General features: G+C 44.3%; 1 protein-coding gene across 1 annotated transcript in view; it reads left to right on the plus strand.

Annotated features, from left to right (window-relative positions):
• The window catches only part of LOC123770665 (uncharacterized), a 149,048-nt gene that overhangs the window by 118,196 nt on the left and 6,586 nt on the right, over window positions 1-24,266 (plus strand). The window contains 7 exon segments of the mRNA XM_045762729.2: window positions 4,544-4,645; window positions 13,079-13,245; window positions 13,466-13,678; window positions 16,997-17,362; window positions 18,223-18,415; window positions 18,604-18,802; window positions 20,155-20,353. Coding sequence (XP_045618685.2) covers window positions 4,544-4,645; window positions 13,079-13,245; window positions 13,466-13,678; window positions 16,997-17,362; window positions 18,223-18,415; window positions 18,604-18,802; window positions 20,155-20,353 — 1,439 coding nt within the window.

The following is a 24,266-nucleotide window of genomic DNA, read 5'->3' on the forward strand; positions in this document are numbered from 1 at the left end:
CTAATCATTGCGTCTGTTTTTTTTTACGCGGGCTTATCACCACATGTATGGTGATCAGGTGGCTTCAATGATGGTTTCCATCCCACGTGTTTCGTCTCGACAGCAGTGTGAAGTTTCCTGGCAATCCTTTCGGCACTTCTTGACTTTTCGTTAGTTGTCTTCGATTTCTTATCGGGTTGTTTTGTCCTTTCGGACAAACCTCTCTTGGTAGTTTCAAGACAGTCATCTTATGCCGAATACTGTTGCCTAGTATCGTGCAGTGCTGGCAGAGCTTCTGCAGCTTGCATTTGGGGTGGGTGTCACTTTCGCTCCATTCCGCAAGTTTTCTTGGGCATTGTTTCACCTCCGGCTTGCTCATGCACCACCTGAGCTGTCCTGTTGAAAGGACGGGGTGGACCAGGTGCTCTCTTTTCTCTCTTCTCCTCAGTTTGTTGTGGCGTCTTTGGTTCAGGACTGTTTTTCTAAGGCCCTTTTCTTGTTGGCATTGGCCTCTGGGGTTCGGGTCGAGAAGCTTTTTGGAACAGGGTCGAACAGGGTCCTGGCTGAACGGTACCTTGTTCATGTTCTGGGTCCTTCACGGGCTTGTATAGCCTTGGGTCGCAGGTTGCAGCCAGTTGTCTCTACTTCAAGTTGAGGAGTGAGTGGCAGCCGCCTCTCGCGTTAGTCCCTCTTTTCCTTTATCTTTGGTCAGGTAGCTCTGGGAAGCCGTAGGGGCTCTCCACAGAAAACCAGCGTTGTATGTAATGAAACGCCATTTTCTGGGTAAGACCTGGAGGCTACCTGGCATATCCTGTCAGCGTTTTTTAAACGTTTTTGATACTCAGCCTCTGAACTGGGGATGGGTAGCTGGACGTGGGAACTGGAGGGGAAAGCTGTGCAGACAGCGGCATGGTGTCTGTGGTGACATCGTGCTTGTTTGCTTGTTTTCTGATTGGGGAGTTCTGCCTGTTTGTTCGGCTTTCAGTTTCCAATTTTTAACCAGCTGTAGTTTGTTTTGGGATTCATACCTTTCTGGGTGCCTGACCTGGTAGATAACAGACATAGACTGCTTTCAACACATGAGGGGGTGTCTATAGGCCATTGCTCCTCGTGCTTTTCTGAGGCAGGCCAGGTTCTGGCTCGTGGTCCCCTGTAGACCTAGAACTCCATCGATTGACTGTTGCCATGGTCTAATATATACATATTACTCCGGGAAGCCTTTGGGTCTAACCCAGAAAATGGCATTACATTACATTCAATGCTGGTTTTTCTCTCTGACACTCTCACAATTTCTGTTGAACCACTCCTGTTTTCTGGTTTTGCATCTCTGTTTTGGTATGAATGTTTGTTATTTCATCGTATATTTCGCAAAATTTGGTATATATATCTTGTTTACTTCCTTGCCTAGCAACAAGTCTGTCCAATTAAACTCGATAAAAAAATCTACGTTTCCCATAGTGTGCTCTCTTTAAATCGACTTTATCAGCTGTTTCAATGTCCCCATTCTCTTCTAGATTATATCATATTTAATCTCAATAGGACATGATCACTCTTCCCCAAGGGTGGAAAGTACTGGATGTCAAACATCTCTTTCCTGGTGAATATTAGATCCAGTACTGGCAGAACATCCCCTTCCCTCATTCTTGTGGCCTGCTTGACGTGTTGATATATGAATGTCTCCAGAATGAGGTTTATAAATCTGCCTGTCCAAATGTCCGCCGTTCTTACTTCATAGGTCTCCCAGTCTATTGCTTTCAAGTTGAAGTCCTCCAGTACCAACAATTGTGACTTATCTCTATCTGCCCTTACTATAATCTCTCTCATGACTTTTCGCTTCATCGAGGTTTGTTTTCAGCTTACCTCTGTCCTCCTCCTGAAAGGTCTTGTCTTATTGACCAAAGTTTGCCAACCTCATCATTCTGAAATTTCCTGGCATTTCTAAGCACTTCCGTCATGTGTTTCACTCCATTAAATGTCACCCTTAAGGGGCGATTCTTGTCTTTCTCATATTTTCCTATCCTAAAATCAATGACATTTTTCATTGAATTGAGGGTTTCTAAAACTGCTATTGCTCTGTGATTTTCATCTTTTCTGCTGCTCTGTCCACCCTAGATCATATTTCCTTTTCTAAACACCTGAAAATTATTATGGACTTGCTTCTACAGTGTTTTGTACTAATTTACTGTTGGTAACTTGCTCTTTCCTAATTGCTTGCCTAAGTTCTGCTTCTTGTTGGTCATTTCTGCTTTTGACTTCCAAACACACTTCCTTGATCGTCTCCTTCTCTTTTACAACTTGCGCATATGTCTCTTTTTATTTCTTCTTTCTAGTTCTTTATTAACCTCTTCTTTTTATAATTGTCCATGAAATTTTTCATTGCATATCTTTGCCTAACTCTATGTTGGCCTTTAGAGTTTCTTGGAGTTGTTTACCATATGAGACTATTTTCTTGTTAATGTTGTCAAATTCACCACTCTTCACTTTCCATACCTCATTTCCTTTCATTAGTTCCTTGATTTGTTCCTCGTGAATCTTTATTTTGTCCGTTGAGGCAATAATTTTGTTTCCTTGTTGAAGAATACTTCCTTTTAACTCACTCCTATGAGCTCCATTTTTTCTTATAATTCAAGTACTTTTTCTTCATACTTCTTTAGCATATCCTCAATTATCTCTAACCTGCCAAGAAAACCTCCTTTCATTATATCTTGTGGCAAGAATCCTTTGAAACAATCATCTGTTGGTGTGTTTACCTTCCCTGTCGTGGCGGCCATCTTTGTTATTGACGATCATTTGTTATGGAGTATAAACTTTTCCAACAGAATTTTCACTCGCCTTCACTTATTTCTTGTATCTTATTTACTTTTAAACTTCCCTATACCTTTATGCAACCTGGGACACCATTTACAGCCCTCAACCTGTTCCCAATACTTGGGGAATTTGATATTCCTGGAGCCTGCTACAGTGACTCCTGTGTTCCTGGCACTGCTAAATAGATCAGAACACAAACAAAAGTGTGTGTGTGTGTTCACGTGCGCATGTGTACTTGTTCTTGTATATTATTACCTGTATTTTATTACCTGCTTTAATTACAGGTAGTGTCCCATCTTACTACAGTAGTATATTTGTGATAAAAAATAGTGATATAACTTCCATTAGTTTAGGCATGCAATTTCCTCATGGAATTTATTCGAACCATTTACAACTCTGTTCATAAAAAAGTGCTTCCAGTTATCTTTCCTCCATAAATGCTTTTCAGTTTTGTAGCTATGACCTCCAGTACTGCTTGTTTACTATAAAAGAACCTCTACCTTCTCTTGTTTCTTTTTACCTCAATTGTTTCCTTAGGCAAGGTTCTTAGTTTAAAGTTCAATAACCTGATATTTCTTATAAACCCCTAAGGAATAGTATATTGTGGCTGGGAAATTGTGGGAGTTCAGTACAGTATTTTGCAATACAGTATATTGCAAATAGTTAGAGGAATCAGAGACGTGTCTGAAGTCTCTCACAGGTATAGATACAGTACAGTATGTCAATTTCCAATTATACATTGTGCTTACACATTGTAAGACTTAGTGCTTTCTCCTGCTAAGTACCTTACACAGGATATTAATCATGTTACACAAATTACACAAAATCCAGCCAGCAAGGAATGGCCATAATTTTTGTGTGAGACATGTCTAAAATATTCATAATTTTATGGCTTATGGCAGATTACCAGAAATTTATGAGCATAAAATGCAATAAAATTTTCCCTAGAGAATTAAAAATTACAGCATGTCATTTGTAATTCTATATGATATTATCATAACACAAACTAAGACTCAACTTGGAGGATGGAGAACCTTTCACATTGTCAGGAAGCATTTTCTCCTGAACCGTTCCCTCCCGGATTATAGATAAAACTTAAGGAATACACATTTGCCATATTAATCATAAGTTATTATCTGTTATGTTAGTGGAATGAAGAATTTGTATGTTTTTGTACCAAATGTTGCTGCATGAATTTCTTTATAACAATACTGTACAGTGGACTGTGGCTTAGTAATGATGCTTTTATTAATGTTTAATTTTCACTGCAATCTTTAGTTCTTTTAGTTATACTTATTTGTACAACATCTTATTTTTTAATTATTTTATTATACTGTACTTCTTAAAATGTACATTCTTTGGCTAATAATCATTTTAATTAATTGAGCATGTGCTATTTAACAGCATACTGTTAAACACCTGGGTACTTGTTACTGGACTACTCTTGGCTTGTGAGAGTTCACTAATAAATTAGTGAATATTCCAACTTATGTCATGTAGTACTGATCTTATTGTCACTTAAAGACTATCAGTCTTACTTATATGAATAGCATTTCAAATTGTATAAAAAGAGTACGGTACTGTAAATAGCTTACATTTAAATGCACATAATGTTGAATCCTGGTGACAGCAGAATACTCCAAAATGTTCCATAAAACATTTGTAGAAGCTTGCTTTCAGTATGGTCACTGAGGCAGTGTAGCAAGTAGCTGAGGTAGCCTGAGTTAGCTCTTACCAAGACTCACTCCCCACGCAGGTTCCCATTCCCCCGCCACGCCCACCTACCACAATTGGCAGTGTTTGTGGTGGCATCGCTGCACACGTCACCCCTAACATTCCTACTGCCTACAATGACAAGGTGATATATTGTAGTTCAGCAGTGATAACATAGGGATATTTCAGCCACATGTTATGACTATTGTACATTTGTTAATATGAAAGCATTAAGAAGACATGACGGGTAAATTAATTATAATGCCAAATTTGTCCACTCACTCAGTACTGCTAGCAAGTAGACTTAATAGTTAATTACTCTAATAAAATATTATAATTGTTAAATGATAACAAATTAAGACATCTACATATTAAGTTACAGTATTTGCACAGGGCTCAGTATGGACCTGTGAGAACCAGTATGCACTACAGCAGGTAACCAGTAAAGAAATAACTATGACAATCAAGATGGAATCAAAGAACATGATTTAGGAATGTTATGTACTGCTTAGTACATGGTGACATGCTCTGAGGTGGAATTTCTGATGATTTTAGTGACATGCACAGTGTGTATGCAATGTGACATACACACAGAAATCACAATTGCGTGATATATCAAATGAATAATTCCACAAGGGCCGTGATGAGGGTTCGAACTTACGTCCAGGATGATCCCAGATGTGCCTTAATCGACTGAGCCATAACATGGTCAAAAGAATTGCAACCGGGATTGCTACTGCTCTCACACGGATCCCGCAGTCTCTCCAAGACATAAATCGGGGTTTTACATAATTCCCCCCATGCACTCAGACTCTGTCAACAAGCTATTCTACCTCTTCGCCCTTACTTAAATACACACGTCGTGGTTCAGTCGATTAAAGCGTGTCTGGGATCATTCTGTACGTAAGTTTGAACCCTCTTAAAACCCTTGTAGATTTATTCATCAATGCAACATTTTAATTTTTTGTCAAATCTGACCATTTATGATAATTTTGAGGTTTCCTGTTTTTTCCCCTAATATATACATATATTGTGGGTCAAATTGTATTGTTCAGATTTTGTTTAGTTTCAAAGGTGAATAGTGAGCTGTATAGAGGGGATGGGTTTAGCAATAAGGATGACAATTGTATTGCCTCACAGTAATGATCGAACAATGTATAATAGCTCGATATGTATAAAAGATTATACGTACTAAAGGTATAAGGTTTAACCCTAGTGTGGCTCCGGGCTATTTAGCATTTGTCACCCACAGGCACATACCAAAAAAAAAAAAAAATTATTTTTTCTTCTAAACCTGTTAATTTGTGTTCTCTGATCATGGGGTAAAATAATAAAAAAATCGTAAGCGGCATATATTGCCCGCTATAGGGTGGGAAAGTCTGGCCAAAAACAGGACGCTGACTCAGCGTGCATCCCAGGTGGTCTGTTGCTCACCAGCTGTCAGGCCAGAGTGGCCACAAAGAGATAATTACCTAATTATTTCAATATCTCTGATTGATTTTTCTTAGGTTTTTGGCTGTAATATTATTCAATAGTGTGTAGTGTGATATATTTATATAATAAAATGAGTGAATCATCGCTGTTCTAAAAAATATGGTGTGCATATTGTTGATTCAATTATTATGTTCATCAAGCAGTGAACAAATACTTTGTCAGCTATTACACTATATACACAGGTTATATATAAGTATCTGCATGTTTTGTTCACCATAACAAACCACTGAGTTGCTATTATGAGTCAAAAAGCAACGAGGAGTGACCTCCACACACCAGCCAGCCGATGATGATGTATGTACATCAAGATGATGTACTGAAACAACCATGAAAGAAAGGACACGACAACCCTATCAGAGACCAAAGTACACCTACGCGGAGATAGGACAAACGGAAGGACCGCCAGACAACTTCATACTGATGCCAATACAAAGCACACAAGTGGGAAACCATCAACGAAGCTATGTGCGCACCATACAAGTGATGACAGACACAAGTCAGAAAAACCAGATGTGAAGACTCGAGGAGAAGAACGAACCATCCTTGTACCGGGCTGGACCGATCTGCTGAAAGAGGCGGAGCTGCAGGAAGACCCTTGGGTTCTGACACCGAGCAAGCACCGCCTGAAACCAAGGCTGTGCCGGCCACCAAGAAGCCAGAAGAACAGCTCTTCCTTGGAAGTCTCCAAGCAAGCCAGGTCCTGGAGTAACAGCGGAACCGGGGGGAAGAGGTATATGTAACCCCTTCTCGCCCATTTCTGCCAAAAGGCGTCGAACCCAAGGCTTCCCCGGCCTCGCAGTCGGGGAAGGGCGCCACGTATACCGGGAGATGAATCAACCACACTGACATGAAGAGGTCCACTTCCAGGGTCCCGAACGTCCGGCAGAGACAACTTAATGACTCAGCGTCGACTGTCCATTCCGTGGACAAGGGAATGAACCAGGACAGGTCCTCCAGGACATTGGACATTCCCCGAATGTGAACTGCTTGGAGAGCCAAACTTCGAGAACTCAGCAGACGAGTCACCCGAAGTGACCAGCCTCAAAGAGCCAAGGACCTTAGCGAACCCCCGTGGATCAGGCAGTGAACCATCGGAGAACTGTCCAAATGGCGCTGGATCATCGATCTGCGAGCGATCAGAATCCTCCAGAACGACTGGCCGCACAGCCGCGAACTCCCGCACCGTGCTGCGAGTCCAATGGAAGGATGGACCCCACTGACCCTGGCCGGCCTGGTGAGCACCTGTCACAAAGCCCCAGCCAATAGACAACGTATCTGTGAACACTTCAAGCGAGGGCTCGGGTAGGCACCAAGACACTGAACTCCCAAAACCCGAAGAGGAAGCCGGCAACTGCAGCAACCAGTGCAAGGCCCCCAGAGGCTGAACCCAGCAGTCACAAGAGAGGCAGAAGGGACGTCCCTGACGAACCCAGAATCGCTGACGAAGCCGAACCCGACCCGGTGAGTAGACCATCATGGCAAAGTTCAGGCTCCCACAAAAACCCTTGAGCAATCGCCGCATGATCCGGGAGCCCCTCAAAAACTAGGCAAAGGTGGGAACACAGCCGAAGCAGAGCCACTGGAGGGAGAGGCAAGGAAGTAATCCGAGTGTCCCACACAAGACCCAGCCAAGACCGAACCTGAGAGGGAACTAGATGGGACTTCTGCCAGTTCACCAGGAACCCGAACCTGGCGAGCTGGGAAAGAACCAGATCCCTGGCGAGCAGACACGCGGACTGGCTGGGAAGCCCATACCTTCCAGTCATCGAGGTAGGCCAGAACCCAAACACCTAACAGAAGCAAGGTGGGCCACCACGACCTGAGTAAGGCGTGTGAAAACATGAGGTGCCAGATTCAAACTCCATTGATTGACTGTTGTCACGGTTTAATTATATACACATCAGCCCAGCATAGCTCTGAGGAGCCTCCGGGTTTCACCCAGAAAATGGCGTTTCATTACATTCAATGCTGGTTTTATATGCACTCAAAGCCTGTTTTACAATAAATGTATATTCTTATATCTTGATTAAGAAATTAAATACTGTGGGTTGCTTCTAGCAATACTGAGTGAGAAATGAAAATAAAATGATTGGTGGCCACATGGAAAGGACCCATTATCATTTTGTTTTGTAAATATTATTATTTAGGTAATGTCTAAATCTTATCTCAACCCTAGGGCTTGGGAGTCATTTAATTTAGAAATGCTTTGAAAAAGGGTAGTAAATAATTTTAAAAAGAATTGTATAAGTTTTCAACTTTTTTCTGTGGAGAGCCCCTTCGGCTCCCCAGAGCTATACCGGGCTGATGTGTATATATTAGACCGTGGCAACAGTCAATCAAAGGAATTCTTAGCCTACTGGGGACCAGAGCCAGAACCTAGCCCCCTCAAGAGAGGCACGAGGAGTAATGGCCTAAAGACACCCCTGTGTAATTGGAAGCAGTCTTTGTCTGTCATCTACCAGGTCAGGCACCCAGAAAGGTAGGAATTTCAAAACAAACTACTGCTGATCAAAAAATTGCAAACTGAAAGCCGAACTAGCAGACATAACGCCCCAATCAAAAACAAGGAAACAAACATGACGTCACCACAACCGCCGCACATCCGTCTGCACAACCCCTCCTCTTCCCGGGAAGGGGATCAGGGGGTCCCAGATCTCCACGCCGGCATCTCTCCTCAGTTTCAAGAGGCTGTTGTGTTGGTGACGGTCGATCGCTCTGGCGCCACTCTTTGCGCAGTGCTGCAGTGTGGTGTTGTTGCTCTGTTTTGGTGGCGAGAGAGCTAGAAGTAACACAAGAGTACTGGGGCTGCATGCACCTAGGGTCCCTAGGTGCCCTGTAAGTACTGCCTTTGTGGCCTCAGGGTTATCTTCCATGAGCCGTTCAGGAACAGCTACCTCCGTGTGGTTCTCTCGCTGCTCGGTGATTGCCCATTCTTGGGGGTTCAGCTGTGGAGGTTCTTACTCTTGTTTGCCCTTGGGTAGGAGGTAGTTTCGTCGCTGGCTGGGGCACAAGGTACTGTGCAGCTATCTGATATACGCATAGCAACCGGTTCTGTTCACCTGGAGACGTTGTGCTTTTGCAGGGTTTTCTTTTGTTTTGTTTTGCCTGGTGGGGGTCTGCCTTGTGTGGCGGTAGGACCACTTGTAGGATTTTGGTGGCCCCTCCACTAGGTCCCCATGCTTGCACATGTCACAGGGGTTCAGCTTTTAGTTGCTTGGTAGCTCTGGGATAACCGGTTTGCAGTACCTCGCCTGGGCTTCCCTTAGCAGTCAGCCTAAGGGCCCTGGAAACCCCCCTTTGGGGCTCAGTGGTCCAATGTAGGAGACCTCTGAGTCTCACCTCACCTTGTGCGTGTTTGAAGGTTGCTCTGTCCCCTTGTCTCGGGTGACACTCACTGTCTGCCTCTGCCTTGCTGCCTGTTGGGGTCAGTGACACCTTTGACCCGGAGTCCTGCGAGTGGTGTTCTTTGCTTGTACTCCATTCACCCAGTCCACTGAGACTGATATTAGGGTGCAGGCAGCTTTAGCGTTACATGTGAGATTTAGGTTGCAGCAACGTGCGAGGTTGGTTGCCTTTCCCGATGCTCCGCAGCTGCCCCACTACATAATAATGGTAGTGAGATTCGGGCGGCTTCGGGGATTGCCCCTTCCAGATCGGCGGCAGAGGCATTCGAGCCTGGTCCTCCTGCTGGAGCTTTTGGGCCACGCCAGCGGGTCCCCTTTATTCCTGCTTTTCCAGTGGACTCTTTTTCTCCAGAGGCAGAGGGTTTGGAGGACGGCTCGGCCCCGGATCTTGACGTAGAGGATTCCGGGGCTAGGGAGGAGTTGACTTGGGAGGCCTCGGCCCCACTTGTCCCTGCTTGGGTGTTTGGTACCCTCGGTGCGGGGCTTGTTACAGGGGGAGGGATTTTCCTATCCCCCTCCCTGTATGATTTTGTTATGAGTTTGACTCCTCCCCGGCTTCGGTTCTGAGTTCCCTTGGGTTCTTCGGTTCCCTCCTTCTGGAGGTTTTTGGCTTCCCACATCCCACTGAGGAAGGTGTGGGAGGCCCTTGAGGCTTACCTCCTGCGAGCCCCGGATTACGCCTCAATGATGAAGCCTTCTTCTTTCGAGTTTGGCTCCTCTTTTCCTTAATGGGTGCATTGCAAGGTGCCGGAGTCTTCCTGGCAGGCAGACTGTCTTCTTTTGTTGGGGGCTTGGCATTCGTCCTGTCGGACTGCACACTTGAATGGTTGAATGGCGAGAGTTGGCTACGGTCGTTCAGGTTTTCCCGGGGGGGGGGGGGTGGTGAGTTGGAGCACCTCAATGCGTGCTTGTTCGCCCCCATCCTTCCTTATGATGTCGGCCAGGTGCGGCTTCACGTGCCGGTTCCCTCCCTTTCGGCATCCCTGGTGGCCAAGTATTAGTGCGCCTGTGGGCATTTGTCTTCGGTCTTGCGCTTCTTTTCTCTGCTGGAGCTGTCTTCAGACTGGCTAATGGTGGGTGTGGAGGAGCTGGGTTCCAGGCCCGTGTCCAGTGTGCTTGCTTTGGCAGCTTGGGCGCCGGCTGCCTTGGTGAATTTGTATGAGCCGTTTCTGAGGGAGGTGGTGTCTGTTCTTCACTTCTTACCTGGAGTGCTGACAGGCAGTGCTTGTCCATATTTTGAAATCGTCTTGGGCCCTGGTTTTTAGATTTTCATCCCCTTTTTGTCCATTGCTGTTTGCAGAGTTTGTGGTGGTGCATTTTCTGCAGGCGGCTTCGTCTTGTTGATGGCCTATGTCGGACATGTAGGTTCTCTGGGGGAGCCATCGAGTCCTGCCCAGAAGGGTCACACCAGGTCTCGGGGTTCTTTCGGTTGTCGTAAGCCAGTAGTGCCAGATTCGGGCCTGGCCCTCATACGGAGTCGTTGGCTCAGTGATCGCTCTGAGTGTCAGTTGGGCTCGCGTAGGGGTCGTCGTCCCTTTCACAGTTCGCCCTGTTGGCAGGGCGGTAGGGGGGAGGCTCGCGCTGTTAGTTCTTGCTTGGTCCCATGATTCGTGGGCATTTCGGGTCATTTTCCTCCGGCTTGCAGTAGCGTTGCTTCTTTTCTTCTCCTTTGAGAGGATTGGGGCTTGCGGAGGATTGGGGCTTTGGGAGGATTGGGGCTTGTCATGGAGTGACACTTACCACTTGCGTTGCCTTCCTTCCAGTTTGGATCTGGCACCTTGCGTGTCCACACGCCTGCCTTTCGGCTGAACTGGTCAGGTTAGGATTACTTGTACCTCTTCCCACCAGTTCGGTTGTTGCTCCTGGTCCTGGTTAGCTTAGGGCGACTTAGCAGGGATGAGTATTCCTGTTGGCTCTTAGGTGGCCGGCCCAACCCTGGTTTCAGTCCTATCTTGCTCAATGTCCGAACCCAAGGGTCTTCCCACAGCTCTGCCTCTTTCAACAGATTGGTCCGGTCCGGTACATGGCTGGTTCGATCTTTTCTGTTTCTCGTGTCTGGTCTTTTTGACGTGGGTTTATCACCACTTGTTTAATGATCAGGGGGCTTAGTTGGTGTCCCACCTGTGTGTTTCGTCTCGACAGCAGTATGAAATTTCCTGGCGGTCTTTTTGGCACGTGTCTCTTCGTAGGTTGTTTTGTCCTTTCTCTCTTGATTGTTTCAGGACCGTCCTTTTATGCCAGATACTGTCGCCTCGTTCCGGGTGGTGCTGACGGAACCGCTGCGGCTTGTATTTGGGGTGGATGTCACTTCTGCTCTGTTCCGCAAGCTTTCTCTGGTGTTATTTTCACCACCGGCCTGCTCATGCGCCACCTGATTTGTCCTGGTCGTTGCACTGGGTGCTCTCTTCTCCTCAGTTTGGGGTGGCCCCCCTCGGTTTAGGACTGTTTTTCTATGGCTCTTTTCTTGTTGGCATTGGCCTCTGGTGGTCGGGTCAGAGATTTTCATGCTCTGCTCCAGCACAGGGGTTTCTGCTCTTCCGTTCCTGGTGGTCTTTTCTTCGTTTGCAGAAAGGTAAGCATCCCAAAACAAACCCCTATTCTGGTGAAAATATTACTACCAAAAGCTGAACAATTGGATAGAACTCCCCTAAACGAAACGAGCAAACGATCATGACATCACACATCGCCTCGCCGCTGTCTGCGCAGCTCCCCCCTCCCCGGGAGGGGGAAGGGGGAGCCCCAGACCCCACATGCCAGCTATCCACCCTGCCTGACCTGAGTGGATATCGACCGGGTCAGGCACTCGGCCTGACTCGGTCGATGGCAGACATAGAATGCTTCCAACCACACAGGGGTTTCTATAGGCCATTGCTCCCTTTGCCTCTTCTGAGGGGGGCCAGGTTCTGGCTTGTGGTCCCCAGTAGGCCCATTGAACTCCATACACATGACTGATGCCAAAGTCTGACATTAGCATATCAGCCTGGTAAGCTCCGGGGAGCCTCTGGGTCTCATCCAGAAAATGGTGTTTCATTACATTCAACGCTGGTTTTTTGACTAGCAGTAGGTTGTTTTGAAATTCCTTTCCTTCTGGGTGCCTGACCTGGTAGATGACAAACAAAAACTGCTTCCAATTACATGGGAGTGTCTTTAGGCCCATTGTTCCTCGTGCCTCTCTTGAGGGGGCCAGGTACTGGCTCTGGCTCCTGGTAGGCTTAGAACTCCTTTGATTGACTGTTGCCACGGTCTAATATATATACATCAGCCAGGTATAGTTTCATTCAGGAAAGTCTCCAGGTCTCACCCAGAAAATGGCGTTTCATTACATTCAACGCCGTTTTTTTTTTTTTTTTTAATTTAGGTTATTTTGTAATTTATAAAATTTTAATTTACTGTATTAATCTTTTTTGGAGTGCACACATACTGCTTTTACATGAATGGGTAACTTAATATCAGTGGGTGTAAAAGTGAACCCAAGACTGGACACTTGCAGGTTGTCTAACACCTTTGTGCTTCTGCACAATGCACTTCATTTTGATGCATGTATTAAGTGTTGAAGAGCACTGAAGCTATCACTAAAAGATCACTGTTTGTATGTTCTATTTGAAAATTCTGCTCTTACTAAATAATTTTCTCGTTTTAGCTATGATCTTATAAATTTATTATTTTTTCTGGCAATACAGGTGGTTGCTTGGCTTCGTCAGGCCAACATTATGGATATTCTCTGCGAGAGGCATAGTGGTCTTCGTACTTCACCAGCCCTCAGAGACAAGGTCACAGCTATTAGAGTTGATGGCACCACAGCATTGGACAGACTCAGTCACGATGTTGACCTTACCATAGTACTTAGGTATATGAATCATAGTAACTCTTTGAATTATCTTCTTAAGAGTAAAAGATCAAACTAGTAAATATCTAAAAAGTGTGCTTGACTGCATAAATAAAATAATTTATAAATTGATCCTTATATTTACTCTATGATAACACTGAACATTGTAGCAATAACCTATTTTAAAAAAGAAGTAATGTATTTAGATTTTTTTTTTAATGAGCTGTTTTATTACCCGCAGTTTGTTTGAACATGAGATCATGTCGTATGTTCCACCAACAATTGGTATATCTCCTCGTGGCTCCCCACAACCATCTCCTCAAGCCTCACCAGGACTGGCAAGGGCAAATGCTCGTGCACCAGCCCCGCACAGAAGGGACTTTGAGGCAAAGCTCAGGAATTTTTATAGAAAACTCGAAGGCAAAGGCTATGGGCAAGGTCCAAGTAAACTCAAGTGAGTAATTTGAAACATTCAACTATTTTACTGGAAAATGAGAAATTGAAGTATTCTTTTCATTAAATTTAAACTGATATATAATTAAAGTATCTGTGAATCTCTTTGTTTTGAGTTAGATAAGCAAATTTTCTGTGGGGAGCCCTGTCGGCTCCCTGAAGCTATCTTACTGATCAAGTGCCATCCTACTTGAGTGTCATCAGTCACAGAGATCTTGTATTGCCTACTGGGGACCATGAGAACCTGGCACCCTCAAAGAGGCAGATGGAATAATGGCTCGTGAACACTTTACATTTAAAGTATGTCATCCTGCCATTAATCAGGGAAGGCACCCAGAAAGGTAGGTGAATCAAAACAGACTACTGCTTGGTTGATAATTGCAACCTACATCCTCAGAAGAGCAAAAAAACTCCACAAAGTAAACAAACAAGCAAAACTTCATCCAACTAACCCCCATATTTTATAGTGGAGTCTCTTTTCCCCTTTTCCCGTGGGGGAAAGGGAAGCTGGCTCGAGTGAGCCGGGCCACCCACCAGCCAGTTCTTGTTGCTACCGCTCTGGCTCTGTGTTCCCATTTTCTTTGGTATTTTTGCCCTTGCAGTGGTGTTATAAACAGAGGTGTGCATGTAGCCAGGAGTTTTTGCGTACTGGAGCTGCATGTGCCTAGGGTTATTTCACCTTTTGCCAGAGGAGTTCTCCTTTTCACCTCTTTAGGCTTTGCCTAGCATGTAATTACCTAAGTGTAATTACCTACGTGTAGTTACAGGATGAGAGCTATGCTCATGGTGTCCCGTCTCCCCAGCACTCTTTGTCATATAATGCTTTGAAATTACTGACGGTTTTGGCCTCCACCACCTTCTCACTTAACTTGTTCCAACCATCTACCACTCTGTTTACAAAAGTGAATTTTCGTATATTTCTCCGGCAGCTTTGTTTTGTTAGTTTAAATCGATGACTTCTTGTTCTTGAAGTTCCGGGTCTCAGAAATTCTTCCCTATCAATCTTATCGATTCCTGTTACTATTTTGAACGTAGTGATCATATCGCCTCTTTTTCTTCTATCTTCTAGTTTTTGCATATTTAATGCCTTTAACCTCTCCTCGTAGCTCTTGTCCTTCAGTTCTGGGAGCCACTTAGTGGCATGTCATTGCACCTTTTCCAGTTTGTTGATGTGCTTCTTAAGATATGGGCACCATACAACCGCTGCATAATCCAGCTTTGGTCTAATAAAAGTCGTGAACAATTTCTTTAGTATTTCTCCATCCATGTATTTAAAAGCAATTCTGAGGTTAGAAAGAGTAGCATAGGCTCCTCGCACAATGTTCTTAACCCTTAACATGCTCGGGGTTTAATATCCTGTCATCCCCACAGGCGCATGTCATTTTGAAAATAAAAAAACTTATTTTTTCTTCCTAACCTGTTAATTTGTGTTCACTGATCACGGGAAAAATAATAAAAAAATCATAAGTGGCATATATTGCCCGCTATAGGGTGGGGAAGTGTGGCAAATTATAGGCGCTGACTCAGCGTGCGTCCCAGGCGGTCTGTTGCTCGCAAGCTGTCAGGCCGGAGTTGCCACAAAGAGATAATTACCGAATTATTTCAATGTCTCTGATTGATTTTTCATACTTTTTTTGCTGTAATATTATTCAATAGTGTGTAGTTTGATATATTTATATAATAAAATGAGTGAATCATTGCTGTACTCAAAAATATGGTGTGCATATTGTTGATTCAATTATGTTCATCAATCAGTGAACAAATACTTTGTCGGTTATTACATTATAAGCACAGGTTATATATAAGTATCTGCATGTTTTGTTCACTATAACGAACCACTAAGTAGCTATTATGAGTCAAAAAGTAACGAGGAGTGACCGCCGTTTACCAGCCAGCCACTCCCGCCCTCCCTCGTCATCTGACTCACCCACATTCTCCTCCCACAATAATGTTTTTGCTATAATTCACTATATACAGACATTATATATAAGTATCTACATGTTTTGTTCACCATAACTGTACATCTAAGCTTGTATGGTGAGTAAAGGCACAAAGATGTGGCTACTCACACAGTCAGCTGATCGGCGGCCACCCTCAAGGCCAGACGCACTAATATTTCTCCTCCAACAATACTGTGTGGTGTTATTACGCTATATACACACATTATATATAAATATCTACCTGTTTTATTCATCATACTTGTACAAATAAACTGGTATGGTGCCCAAAGACCATCGTGGTAACCAGTAAACAACACCGTCGTCTGCACGGTGGCGTCGTGCAGACGACGCCACCGCCCTCACCAAAATGGCGACTCCAAACCTTCTCTTGCTGTTTATACCCTCTATACGCACATTATATATAAGTATCTACATTTGTGTTCACCATAGCGAACCACTAAGCTGGTATGCTGAGTGCAGTCAATAAAAGGTGGCCACACACAGTCAAAAGACATCGCCACCACCCTCCCTTCCACAGCATTACTCTTCCTTCCATGGCGCACAGCGCTAAATATCACCACAATCCTGCTATTATCAGAACCCTGGTCAGTTTTATCACAGTCAGGGGTCTTCTGTAATAATTTTGTTTGGGGAGTTTTGTCCACTCGTTCGGCTTTCGGAAGCAATAATTTCACCAGAATAGAGGTTTGTTTTGGGGCGCCTTCCTTTTCTTAGGTGCCTGTCCCGGTCGATGGCAGACATAGAATGCTTCCAATCACAAAGGGGTTTCTATAGGCCATTGCTCCTCGTGCCTCTCTGAGGGGGCCAGGTTCTGGCTCGTGGTCCTCGGTAGGCAAGAACTCCTAGCACTTTGACTGATGCCAGAAAGTTATACATATCCATTCAGCCTGGATAGCTCCGGGGAGCCTCCGGGACTCACCCAGAAAATGGCGTTTCATTACATTGAACGCTGGTTTTTTGCATTTAAGGATGTCTTAACCAAACTAAACTCAGCCAGACGAATCTCACTGCTTTTCACTTTGTGACTGCTAAATAGCTTAACAGAAAATGCAAAATATTTACTTTCTCAAAATGGGGAGATTACGATATCTTTGAAATAGCCTTTTATTTTAAAGACTAAACCAAAACTATAGATATATGATGACAGTGTTGGATTTGTCTGAAATTAAGTTTGCCTAATGTAGAAATTGTGAAACGAACATTTATATAGTCTAAAAATATAATAATGAATATAGTTAATTTTAAGATACTTAATAATGTTCATATATTAAATGAAAGCTCTTGATGTTTTGTGGCAACTGTATTCATAATTGCAATAATGACAGGTACTGTAGAATAATACATTATAATTATTTCAGGCTCAACATACGGCGTGATCACTTGCTAGAGGATGCATTTAATAAGGTTATGGGAGCCAGTAAGAAGGATCTTCAAAAGTCAAAATTATACATAACATTCTATGGGGAAGAAGGACTTGATTATGGTGGACCATCTCGAGAATTTTTCTTCCTTCTATCCAGAGAACTCTTTAATCCTTATTATGGCCTGTTTGAATACTCTGCAAATGATACATACACAGTGCAGATTTCTCCCATGTCTGCATTTGTCGACAACTACCATGACTGGTTCAGGTTTTGTGGGAGGGTGCTGGGCCTGGCTCTAGTTCATCAGTATCTGCTTGATGCATTCTTTACCAGACCATTCTACAAGGGTCTACTACGCAGGTACAGTACCTTAGCACTTTACTCTTTACATACAGTACTACAAACATTTAAAATCCTCAGAATCATTAATTTTTCTTTCCAAATGTAGATGATGATGATATTTTCTCTTCTTCCCAGTACATTGAATATGTGTAAAACCATAAATATGATTGATAAAGAACACCTTGTTATCTTTATTGATTGATTGTATTGAATACCTTGTATTCTTTTCCAGTCAATGAGGTTGCCAGAAAAGAAATTAGCATCGAGTGTAATGAAATGCCATTTTCTACATGGCATCTCAGTAGCTCGCTATTCTCTCTAAATCTCCCCTTCTTTTCCAGTCAAGTTAGAACCTGAGGTGTCAGCTCAACTGTGAGGAGGGTTACTGACTGGGACTCTTGAGTGATTCAATATGCTACCTGCTGGTGTGTTGAGTGTGTTAGAACAAATGTAGTTGCCAAACTTCAGCTATAAGACGGGTTGTTTGGCCATTTTATTCTTTTCTCTTAGAGTTGTTGATAACTTTGCTCTTTAATTTTGTCATTTACTGTGGTTATGAGTTCAATTTTGGTACCTACAGTATGTGCTCTTGCCTCTTTATGTAGGCCAGATATCAGTTCTGGCTCCTGATGGGCAGAGGAAGTCTTAAGAACCAAACAATTGGGGGTGGGCCAGGGCTGTTAGTGCTTTAAGCACCAGGAAGCTGCTGAGATGCCGTACAGGAAGTGGCATTTCATTGCACTCAGTGTTTTATTATTGTTACCCCCCCCCCATGTGATATAGATTGTCAATCATGACTGCCCCATGTCAAATTGTATGCTATAGTGTATCTGGTAGAAATGTTACACAGTATCCAATAACAGCCATTTCCTCCACAGTCCTGTGTCATTATCGGATGTAGAGTCTCTAGATTCTGAGTTTCATCAGTCTCTCTTGTGGGTGAAAGACAATGACATCACAGATATGTTGGAGCTCAACTTTTGTGTTACTGAAGAGATATGTGGGCATGTGGTTGAAAAGGATCTCAAGCCTGGTGGGAAAAATATTGCTGTTACTGAGAGAAATAAAAAGGTATATGTATATACTGTATATATATTGCTATATATTTTAATACTTTTGGAAATAGATTACATACACATACTTTTAAATATTATTTATAGCTTCACAGCAAAACAATTGAACAACCCTTCATTAACTTGCAGCTTATCTCGTTTCTCTCATATCAAGTTACTTAATGCTTTTCATCATCTTTACAACAGGAATATCTGGAAAGAATGGTGAGATGGCGCTTGGAGCGAGGGGTAAGCGAACAGACAGAGAACATGGTTCGTGGCTTCTATGAGGTTATTGATCCCCGTTTGGTTGGAGTATTTGATGCCAGAGAATTGGAACTGGTTATTGCTGGCACCCTGGAGATTGATGTTGCTGACTGGAGGAAGAATACAGAATACAGATCAGGTACGTTGCACATTACTGCTAACTGTGCTGTTTCTACACCTTGTGAAGTGTAGCTCATGGAATTTTTTGGTACTCCTGGTTCTACCAGAGATTAACTTCTCTCACCTTCTCTTTTTGGTGGAAGGATAGTCCCGAGTGATCCCAGGAAAGCCTGCACCTTGGCTAATAACCCTGCATAGTGAACGTCAGATCTGGTAACCTGTTTGTGGTTCGTGAACCTTACCCTATGGTTACTTTTCATTGGTTCCAAGGGTTAATATCCCTGCAGCCTGGTCTCTGACCAGGCCTCCTGGTTGATGGTCTGATCAACCAGGTTGTTAGATGCAGTTACTCGTAGCCTGACATGAATCACAGCTAGGTTGATCAGGTATGCTTAGGTGGTGTTTAAACCTCACAACACTGGAAGACAGAAGAGTTAAGGAAGACATGATCACTACCTATAAAATTCTCAGAGGAATTGATAGGGTAGATAAAGATACACTTTAGGACAGGTGGTACATGAACAAGTGGACACAGGCAAAAACTGAGTACCAAAATGAGCCACAAGGACTTTAGAAAGAACTTTTTCAGTGTCAGAGTAGTTAATAGATGGAATGCATTAGGCAGTGATGTGGTGGAGGCAAACTCCATAAACAGTTGTAGATATGATAGAGCCAGTAAGCTCAGGAATCTATACACTAGTTGATTGACAGTTGAGAGGCAGGACCAAAGAGCCAAAGCTCAACCCCCGCAAGCACAACTAGGTGAGTACGTACCTAGAAAAACTGGGAACCGAAGAGTCGGCAACTCATGGAGCTGCCAGACAAGTCTGATATCAGTCAAAAGACTAATGGTTGTTGACATGAGGAGCTGGCAGCTCCCATGGTGCTGCCACTTGGTGATGGCCAGCTCTAACGAGGGGAAGGGGGCAATTATTATTATTACCTAACTACTTGGTGGATAATTTCCAGAGTCATTTGCTGCATTGTTTATTTTTTTTCTGTGAACCTTACAGTTGTCTATCATGCTTTGCATCCTTTTTGGAGATTTCTTTAATTGACATGATTAATTAATTAATTAATTAATCTTAAAATCCCTGCTTCCTGCAGCTCTGTAAGGAGCTCTGTAAGGGAGTTTTGTTTTGGTTTTGTTTGTTTTGCCTTTGATCTCCATTAGGCTATTCAGGAGTCTAGGACTGATGTGACCTACATGTGTTGAACAATCTCATTTCAGCTAGCAACAGGGAGCCACCATTCAGCTCCTTCAGAAATACAATTACACATGTCGGAAAGCAATTTTGGTCAAAAAATAAGTGTTTAATATTTTTAATAAATACAGTAGTACAGTACACTGTGTTTTTATTGTTATTTCAGGTTACCATGATTCTCACCCTGTGATCCAGTGGTTTTGGTTAGCCATTGAGCGTTTTGACAATGAGCGTCGTCTACGATTATTGCAGTTTGTTACAGGCACCTCCAGTGTGCCTTATGAGGGCTTTGCAGCTCTCAGAGGCAGTAATGGACCTCGCCGATTCTGCATTGAGAAGTGGGGCAAACCATCTAGTTTACCCAGGTTAGTTTATTGATTTCTTAAGGTTAGTTTATTTCATATTAATTTAAGTACAAAGTGCTAACCTAACCAAAAATGCATGAACTCAAGTCACCCACCTAACCTACCATTGCATAGAAAACATTGATTTTTGTGAGTTGCTACTTTTCACAGGACTTTGTAATTTGTACCCTATGATACATAACCTACAAAATGAGGTACATTAGTTGAGAGAACGTGTTGTCTTGTTATCCAACATTAACTAAATGTGATTATTCTCTGCTGACCTGATTTTGTATTCTTAAATTTGGATATTAATTTAGTGATCTCACATCTATTATGTTCCCCAGTAATATATTCCATAAATCAACAAAAATATTTCCAAACCAGTATTTACTCAGGTCTTCCTGAATATAATTTATCCAATTTGTATTCATTGTATAATTTTATATTTTGTGTTGATATACTTAATACCTTGTAGCTTATTTATGTCTCTTTCCGGGCAAAGCCCTATTGGCTCCCTGAAGCTATTGTGCACTAGTCAATGCCAAACTACTAGGTGTCATCAGTTGCGTAGTTCTATTGGCCTATCAGGGACCATGAACTAGAACCTAGCCCCCTCAGAGAGATGCAGGGAGCAATGGCCTATTTATTTTTATATATTTATATACACAAGAGTTCTTACATTCTTGTACAGCCACTAGCATGCATAGCATTTCGGGTAAGTCCTTAATCCTAATTTTTACACCCCCCCCTCCCTTCCCCTAAGAAGCAGCCTGTACCAGCTGTCTAACTCCCAGGTACCTATTTACTGCTAGATGAACAAAGCCATCAGGGTGAAAGAAATTCTGCCCATTTGTTTCCACCTCCGCCAGGGATTGAACCTGGACCCTTAGGACTACGAGCCCCAAGCGCTGTTCACTCAGTCATCAGGCCTCCTGAACACTGTACAGTACAATTTAAAGTTAATCATAATTGCCAACATCAGAGAAGCACCCAGAAAGGCAAGCCAAAACAGACTACTGCATGGTTGGGAGCCGGTCGGCCGAGCGGACAGCACGCTGGACACGTGATCCTGTGGTCCCGGGTTTGATCCCGGGCACCAGCGAGAAATAATAGGCAGAGTTTCTTTCACCCTATGCCCCTATTACCTAGCAGTAAAATAGGTACCTGGGAGTTAGTCAGCTGTCACGGGCTGCTTCCTGGGGGTGGAGGCCTGGTCGAGGACCGGGCCGCGGAGACACTAAAGCCCCGAAATCATCTCAAGATAACCTCAAGATATGGTTAAAAACGAAACCACAGCCCCAAAGTGGCCAAAAGAACTCCCCCCCCCCCAACAATGAAAACAAACCACTAAAATTTCATGAAATTAGTGCACAATAATTTGCACCTCCTCCCACCTCATTTGGGGGGAGGAGGGAGGAGTACCAAGTCAGCCAGCCCGCCCCACCTTCAGTTCTATTCTGATGGTGCCCTTGTGTAGTTCTAATGGCTCTGGCTCCAGTCTCATTTTGTCAGCTAAGTGATGTTGCCTTTGAGGCAGGGTTGCCTTGTTTGGATCTGTATCCCGAATGGGCTATAAGAAGCCCAATTGTGTTACTGGCTGGTTACGTTTGCAGCTTCAGCTCTTCATGTTCTTGCAACTACTACAAATTACTCTTAAGGCTGTTTATACACATTCGTGTAGCATGAGCCAGGAATTTAGTGTGTTTAAAGTTGCATGAGCTTAGGGTTCTCTTCCCTGTGTGCTTATTTCGTACTAACCATGTGCAGTCAGGGTTCGCTTCACTGGGGTGCTCAGGATCCGCTCTGGCGTGGCCTACTCACTTTTTGAGGGGTGGTCCTCACCCTTAAGGTAAGCTGTAAGTAAGGTAAGTCTGTGGCTATCTGTCTTCCCTAGGTTAGTGTTTTTGGACTGGTGGGGTGTACTGGGCACTGGGCGACAATTATACAATTAATACAAATGTGCCAATGTTTCTTCCTGGCTGTTTATTCTTTGCAGTTTGGTTTTGGGAGCTTGGAGGTTTGTGTGTTTGGTTTTTATATATTACTTCCCCCCTTTTTCTGCTTGGGTTCTGCTTTTTTGCTTTATTAGGCTTGCCTAGGGGGTGTGTAGCTGTAGCTGAATCCCCTTTTTGCCCCCTTTGGCCTGGTTACCTGGTTGATGGGGTTCTGGGAGTTCTACTCCCCATGCCCGGCCCGAGGCCAGGCTTGATTTCTGAGTGTTTGGTCCACTAAGCTGTTGCTTGGAGCGACCCGCAGGCCCACATACCCACCACAGCCCGGTTGGTCCGGCACTCCTTGGAGGAAACAGTCTAGTTTCCTCTTGACAATGTCCACTGTTGTTCCGGTAATATTTCTTATGCTCGCTGGGAGGGTGTTGAACAACCGTGGACCTCTGATGTTTATACAGTCTTCTCTGATTGTGCCTATGGCACCCCTGCTCTTCACTGGTTCTATTCTGCATTTTCTTCCATATCGTTCATTCCAGTACGTTGTTATTTTACTGTGAAGATTTGGGACCTGGCCCTCCAGTATCTTCCACGTGTATATTGTTTAGTATCTCTCTCATCCTCTTTCTAGTGAATACATTTGGAGAGCTTTGAGACGATTCCAATAATTTAGGTAAGAGTGCTACCTCGGAACACGAGTGTCCCTGTATGCGAGTTTTTCGGAATACGAGCAGGATTTCCTCAGAAAATGTGTCTCGGAAGGCGAGGGTTACCTCGGAACACGAGTTTGTTGATACGTGTACAGGCCGACTAGCACATGGTGGCATGGCGATCGCGCCTCAGTTTACCAGTGTCTCGCGCCCAGTGACTATTCCACCTGAATTCTTCACAAGGATTTACAGTTTTTTGTCGTTTTTTCTGGGGGGAGCCCCGTCGGCTTCCCGGAGCTATCCCAGGCTGATATGCTAATGTCAGACTTTGGCATCAGTCATGTGTATGGAGTTCTTAGGCCTACCGGGGACCACGACCAGAACCAGGCCCCCTCAGAGAGGCAAGGGAAGCAATGGCCTATAGAAGCCCCTGTGTGGTTGGAAGCATTCTATGTCTGCCATCGACCGGAACAGGCACCCAGAAAGGTAAGCGCCTCAAAACAAACCCCTATTCTGGTTAAAATTGCTACCAAAAGCCGAACTAGTGGATAGAACTCCCCAACCGAAAACAAGCAAACTAGTGTGACGTCACACACCGCCATGCCGCTGTCTGCGCAGCTCCCCCCGCCCCGGGAGGGGGAAGGGGGAGCCCCAGACCCTCCACAACGGCTACCCACAGCTCAGTTCTTGAGGCTGATGCTATAGGCGATGATCGTGTGCTCTGGCTCCGGTGTCGCTACTGCACTGTGCTTTGCGTGTGGTGTTGGTTTTGTGGGTGCGAGAGCCAGGAGTTATCTTCAGTACTCGGGCTGCATGCACCTAGGGCTGCCTTCCCTAAGTGCCCTGTAAGTACTGCCCTTGGGGCTTGGGGCAACCTTCCACAGGCTCCTCGGGGTCTGCCTCTGATGGTCCGTTTTACCTTTCGGTTTTTCGGCCGCCTGTTGGGCTCTTGGGTGTTCTGTTCTCCCTTGTTACCGGCAGGTATGAGGCAGTTTGCACTGGTAGGGGCGCAGGGTGCTGCACAGCTTGTATTCCTGACATCGCGGCCTGGCTCTGTTCCTTGGGGTTCGCTGTCCTCTTGCGGGGTTTTGTTTTTCTTTTTGTTTTTGCCTGGTGGGGGGTTCTGACATTTTATTCAGTTTGTTTTTGCCCTTCCACTGTTCTCCTCGGTGGCGCCCCCTGCTAGGTCCCCGTGAGTGTACACGTCCCTGGGGTTCAGCTATAGAAGTTTGCTTGGTAGTTTTGGGCGCCGGTTTGCAGCACCCTGCCTGGGACTACCTGAGCGCGAGTCCTCTTAAAGTAAACGCTCAGGACCCTGGGAATCCCCTAGGGGGT

Source organism: Procambarus clarkii, chromosome 56 (genome assembly GCF_040958095.1).
Source record: "Procambarus clarkii isolate CNS0578487 chromosome 56, FALCON_Pclarkii_2.0, whole genome shotgun sequence".
NCBI lineage: Eukaryota > Metazoa > Arthropoda > Malacostraca > Decapoda > Cambaridae > Procambarus > Procambarus clarkii.